General features: G+C 39.1%; 1 protein-coding gene across 2 annotated transcripts in view; it reads right to left on the bottom strand.

Annotated features, from left to right (window-relative positions):
* Positions 1–212: 212 nt before the first annotated feature.
* The window catches only part of usp10 (ubiquitin specific peptidase 10), a 21,192-nt gene continuing 14,820 nt past the window's right edge, over positions 213–6,584 (bottom strand). For both annotated transcript variants that reach the window (XM_085269622.1, XM_085269626.1), the window contains 4 exons: positions 6,146–6,311; positions 5,341–5,485; positions 4,699–4,764; positions 213–3,123 (listed from right to left, as the gene is read on the bottom strand). In XM_085269622.1, the coding sequence (XP_085125748.1) occupies positions 2,936–3,123; positions 4,699–4,764; positions 5,341–5,485; positions 6,146–6,311 (565 nt within the window). In that variant the 3' untranslated portion in view covers positions 213–2,935. The remainder of the gene's footprint in view (positions 3,124–4,698; positions 4,765–5,340; positions 5,486–6,145; positions 6,312–6,584) is intronic.

Below are 6,584 nucleotides of genomic sequence, written 5' to 3'. Positions count from 1 at the left end.
AGATATAACATACTACAAATACTACACATAGTACATGTTGACATACAGAAACAAGAGACCAATTAAAGCATGTGTGGTAGACCAAGACTCTGTGGATCATTTTGGGTTTGTTTGTTGTTTCAGTTTATTGTGCACATGTTTCTGTAAGCCAGGCCGCGGAGTAGAGGCTGCAAAGGTTTTCAGCGGATAATGAAGCCAGGTAGTCTTTAGACTACACTTGATTAGCAAACTGCTTTTTGCACAATCCTTTATTTGAACAATAAACAAAATAGATGCTGGAGGCTTGAAATTAAAAGACAGTATAGATTTTTTTTTATGTCAATAATATCCCAACAGTTCCCAGCAGACATTAGAGTTAGGAGCACATACTGAAAGAAAGACATCATTGAAGCATTTCACCAGCACATTTCCTGACCAGCCATCTGAGACCGAGATAAAAACTATACAACTGAAAGCATAAGCCATCTGTTCTAAAGTCCCATCATCCAAACATTCTTTAAAAAGGGAAAAGAAAGAATGCAAATCAACAATGTCACAATGTGTGCAGAAATGACTACGAAGCCAGCGGCAAGACTGAACCAGATTTTAGGATGTACTGACTATCTAAGCAGCATGCCATTCCCTGTGTGTGACGATCAGCGGACTGTGATGACAAATGGCAACGAGACTGAATGAAAAATGGTAGGATATAAAGTGAATGGTAGGCTGTAGGGCCTATATATAATGTTGACCTTTGGTTTCACGTGGGGAAGGCTTCTGATTTGAAAACCTACAAGGAACTTTAATCAATATTTTCACCACGTAACGATGCTAAAATACTTTAAATCTAGTGTGTAATTTTGAAAAATGTTACTATGTTACTAAACTTTAATTTAAAGATAGGAACCAACTTTCTCATTGATTCCCATTTCAAGAGACTTATTAAATTCACACAAAGCTCTTAAAATAAAAGAAAATAAATGTCATTACACTGCAGCTTTTCTTTGATCAGAGGCAGGGAAATGGTTAACCACTATCTCGCCTATGTCCCCAGTTCTTATTGTATAAAATCATGTGAAAATACTTGTGCTGCTGTGTTAATACTGAGATACTGACAATGGTGGTTGGAATAAAATGGGCCTTGAGCAAAACAAACAAACAAAAAAAAAACCCCATGACATAAATTGAAATAAAATTCAAGCAAAGAACTAGTTCAATTTTATTTGTTGTGCTTTAGCCGCTGTAATTTCTTTTCAAACCAACTTAAATGCAAGCATATTGTTCTGAAGGGAGCAAGAGCATTAGGACATCCGATAAATGATCAATGACGAAGAAAAACAGAAAAGAAATAAACCTAACATTTTTTTTAGTGACATAAACAAAAATCATCACAATAAGTGAAATCATCAACAGAAAATAAAATCATCTTCAACAAAAGCAAACACTAGCTCCTTTTATGTGCATGCCTGGGGTCTTTATGCAGAGCTTAGCACAGATGTTGTCCAACTTCCCCGCAACACTCAGTTTTCCTCCCTCCACTGTGAGGAGCCACGGAGCCACAAAAGAGTAAATACACAGGTGTCAGGTACATTCCCTTTACTCTTCACCTACATTAGACTTGCAGTCGCTGCCTGATTAGGGTTAGACTCGTACACTGAGTGGAAAAACGTCACACAATGAACCTAAGGCAGCCCCCCTGCTTTCTGCTGAGTTGGGGGTTAAGGAAGATGGTGTGGCTCAAAACTACACTGATAAGCCACCAGTACACAGATGGAACCTTTACATAAGAAAAGACAAACAATTAAAAATCATGATAGGAGAAGAAAATGTACAAGGGTGGGGTTTGCAGTGGGATCTGTCTTAACTGGCTGCCACTTCTCCAGTGTAAGAACTGAGTCTTAAAAGAACAAAACAAAACAAAACAAAAAAAAAAACAGGCACATTCCTTCAGAACCCAAACAGGCATTCAGTCAGCTAGACCTTAGACTTTTTTCCTTTACATTTGAATCTAAATATTGGTAAATTATGCATTTTACTGTACTTGTAATCAATCAGTTTATATTTTGTGCACAGAAGCTTATTAAGTTCTAAAGCTCATTAATATTTTGTAGATATTTTTTCTTTTACCCCCTAAATCTAAACCCGAATAACATAAGAAGGACCTCAAAAACAACAAAAACGTTCAGTTCCCATTCCCAACTCACTTCCCGCCCCCCGATGTTTTTGATGGCTCCAGTAGACTTAAAAAGCATCATAAAAGTGACAAAACGGAGGAGAAGGAGTTGGTGGTGGTTGTGGTGGTGGCAAAGAAGAAACCTGGCCTTGGGAGGAGAGACTTGTGATAATGCTGGTGCTGGGCCTTTTCAATGCACGAGGGCAATTAACAGGCTTTTAAACTGCTGCAAATTCACTAGGCCGACAGTTCCCCCTTAACTAAAAAGGCAAACACTGATAGTCCATTTGCAGCCCGTGGTGGATAGTTTTTCTTGCATGAGTGAGTCCACTGTTTGAGCCGAGCTGTGGGCTCAGTCAGAGGTGAGTCTCAGGTCCTAACCTGCAACCCCAATCTGCCTATTCAACAGTCCTTCCTTGCTGCTTTAAAAATAAATCAAAAAAAGAGGAACTCAAAACACAGCAGTGGTGCACAGAGAAGAGAGCAGTCACAGGGAAATCTTTGTGAATGCAGCTTGCCTCTCTTCTTAAGAAAAGGAGAAGAAAAAAAGGAGACGAGGAAAAAGGTGTTGGAAAAGCTGGTTCTCAGGAAAGCGGGGACAGGAGGGAAGAAGAGGAAAATCTTGCAAGAGAACAAGTTAGGCAGTGTTCCTGTTCATTAGTTTTGTGTGTCTGTGTCGTGTGTAGATGTACTGTCAACGAGTGCATTGAGGATGCATGTTCTGTGTGTGTTTGTGAATATATTCAGGGTATCTTGCATGTACGTTGGGATGTGCGTGTGTGTCTACAGCAGGTCGACGCGACGGTAGTACAGCAGGTAGGCGGTGCGCTCTGCAGTCTGCTTCACCACCTGGTACTGGTTGATGACCTTCACTGTCTGGTCGTCAATGCGCAGCCAGCCGTTAAGACCGATGTGGAAGACATCCGTGGTGTAATGACCGCCTGTCGCACTGTTTCCATGGTGATACACAACTGGTGAAGTTGGAGAAAAGTGGAAAATTTTATTTAAGGTATTACTCATCCATGACCTCAATGTTGGGCACTGTAGTGCCAGCAATTCTTAAGTAAAAGCAAGCCAGTAAAGATCAGGTGATCAGCACATTGGTGTAGCGTAAAGAATACACTATACCTACAGTACATATTACAATGTCTCCTCATATATTTAAGAATAAATAAACCAAAAATGCATAAGCAGCTTTATGTGTCAGCTTCATTCTCTCACATGGTTGGGAATTGTGTTTGCTTTGGTTCATTTAGGTTTGCGGGCATTCATTTATGCACAGCTCTCAAGGTCACATCACACAACATTTCAATGGGGTTGAGGCCTGTTCTTTGACTGGAATACTAGAACACCGATTCTCTTATTTTTCAGTCATTATTGTAGATTTGCTGCTGTGGTTGGGAACATTATCCTGTTGCATCGCCTAATCTAGGAGTCCTCTGGTTGTCAGATGGCCTAACATTTGATTCTAGAATACTTTGGAAGACACAGGAATCAGTTCTTGGTCCACTCAGTGACGTGGTGCCGTGCATTGTGGTCAAACATCTCTAATTTGGTCTCATCTGTCCCAAAGGACATTGTTCCAGAGGTGTTGTGGTTTGTTCAGATGCAACTTTGCAAACCTAAGCTGTTCTGCCACGCTCTTTATAGAGAGAAGAGGCGTTCTGTTGGCAAACCTTCCAAACCAGTCATACTTGTTCAGTTTTAACATGCTAACTACAAATGATTTAACTCTTGGGTAACCTGCAGTTTCTGAGAAATACCCAGCCAGGCCTTGGGGTGAATTCGTTGGAACACCCACTCCCAAGATTGTGGTATTTTACAAACACGCGCCTGAATGCTGCAGACCAGCAAACTGCCAAAATGTCTGCTTTTACTGAGGTGTTGCCAATGATCAGTTGCACCTGGCTGCTATTTACCCTCTTAATTCCTTTGAAAGCAGTAAAGATGTATTTAAGCTTCACTCCTGCATTTTTGGCTTGACTTTAATTAACTAAAAAAATGACACTGTGTGAAATTATGTTGTTGAGGCTGTATTTACCCAATTTTAAAACCCGCTAAGGAAGATGACTTTGTTCCCTGATATGACCTTTGAATTTTTTTAACATGACTATGTTCCTGATATCCTAATCACTAAATCTATTTCTCTGACATATTAGGGATAAAGCAGAACTCAAACCATTCCAAGCTCGAGCTTGTTATTGACAGTTGTTTGTGCATTTTTCATATTTTGTATATTGCTCAACACTTGAAAATAAAACAGGATGTTTAATGTGGCTTTTGCTTGAGCTGAGTGATGTTTGTGTTTTTTGTATTACTATCCAAAATAATTTCCTGGCGTGAAATGAAAGAACCAGCTGAGGTTCAACAAGACAGAACAGCAATCTTTTTTCACCCTTGGCAGCATTGTTATTTTGTGGTCAGTGGAATCGCATCACAATGAATTACTAACTCCCAGAGTGACAACAGAGTATAAAATAAAGCTTAATTACAACATTATGCAGCAGATATAAAAACAATATGGCCCAAATTAACAAAACACAAACCTGCAAAGAGCCTGTAAGTTCTTTGGCCTTTCACAACTTTGCTTCGCACTCCAGAGGACAAAAGATCTGAAAGAAAATCCACTAATTAGACCATGATGTTTTTAATGACTGCTTAAACCAGGACTAAAAAAAACAGAACGTTCTGCACCATGTTTTACTGTTGCAATGTGAAATTTGACAGCCTTTAATGAAAATCATGCTGATGTTGCTGTAATTAACAAGCAGTGAGGTCTGAAGAGTCACTTGGAAACACATCTGAGTTTGCACAATTTCTGTCAAATCAAGAAGTTGAAATGTCATAATTTGATGGTATAAACTGCAGCTGTAAGCTCAATTTTATCACATTCACTTGTGGCATATTTGACTACAGCACAGTATTAAACTCAATATCACTTTAAAAACCACATTTTTTTAAACATTAATTCGAAAAGCTTGAAACAAAAAACAAAAACAATATACACTTCTCAACTTTTGCCAGTCTGCTTTGTTATGGTGCACACCAATTATCTGGATCAACTCTTAAAGGCACTGTGGGCTGTTCATGAACCAAGTATAACACTGACACGTATATAGACTAGGTAAATCGAATTAAAGGCCTTGCAATGACACTGACACCTCAGTGGAGTGTTGATCGAGCCATACCTTTGCTGATTTCCAAGTCAACGGGGTAATCAATATTCTTTGTCAGTTTCTGGCAGCCTCCAGACTTTTCAAAAACAAATCTCTTGAGATGGAGCACCAGCACAGGGGGCAGCTCTTCTAGAGTAACCCTTCGGCTTATCTCAATCTGAAAGCAACAGCGAGAACAGTGAGCAGTCGCAGAATTTACCATGCACATTAAATAATACAGTTTCACAGTTACAAAACTAACTGTAGAAATAAAATTTGTCAAAAAAAGTGAACACAAAGCAAGGCTTTAACATTTTGCTGGAAATAAAATCAGCTAAGACGTTCAAAGCAGCAACTAGTGTTTTTATATTCTCTGGCTTTTAGAAGTACCAAGGTAACATTTCAGGACAAAAAGACCAACGTAAGATCCCCCCCCCCCAAAAAAATGCTTATTATACAGCTGTGGAGCAGATGTTCCTGCACCAGTTCTTCTAGCCTGATGTTCTAACACAGCACTGTTGCACCGATCCCTGAAGTTTTCCTCCTCCTTTAGTTGTTGTTGGGTCTATACCATGGTTCAAGGCAATGATTACAATATGTGTGATGAAATCAGTGATGTTGTGTTCTACAGTGTGTACCCAACATCACTCTTCATCTAAACATCAATTCCAAAAATAAATTACTACACAAAATCACGTTATTTTGTGTGATCTGTTAAAGTCAGAAAAAACATTAAGAAAAAAAAGAAAGGGGAAAAAAATGGAATTCGAGATCACAAAACTGCAACGCAACACCGATCTGAACTGAAACATGTCATCAAAGTTTACTTTTCTAATACCTCTTGCTTGGTTTTAGAAGTGTAGCCCTGGACTGACTCTCGAGCCACCAAGGTTTCGAGAGCTTCCTGGACAGTGCGGATCTTGTCTGACTGGATGTCCAGCTGCAGGGTAAAGAATGGCTGCAGAGTGGCCGACTCTTTAGAGTTTTGCTGATACACCACCGATCTAAGAAAGAAGCAAAACAGCCAGTTGTTAGAACTGTAAACCAATACCAGCAAGATTTTTAATAATATTACCTCTCAGTAGTCAAAACATACAACATAACACAATCAGCTCAAATACATTATGATGCACTTTCTAACCACTTTCTGAAATTCCTGTTAAAACTACTCAGAGGGATTCAGTTTGTTTTGCAGTTTACAGCTTTCACTATAATCATGCAAGTCATTTAATTAAACCTTTAAATTCAAGAAAGATGATAATCTACTAATGATTACT

This window comes from Mchenga conophoros, linkage group LG1 (assembly GCF_057382185.1).
Source record: "Mchenga conophoros isolate Kocher_MC1m ecotype Shallow Benthic linkage group LG1, M_conophoros_male_GT1.1, whole genome shotgun sequence".
Lineage (NCBI taxonomy): Eukaryota > Metazoa > Chordata > Actinopteri > Cichliformes > Cichlidae > Mchenga > Mchenga conophoros.
This window is presented reverse-complemented; position numbering and strand designations above follow the sequence as displayed.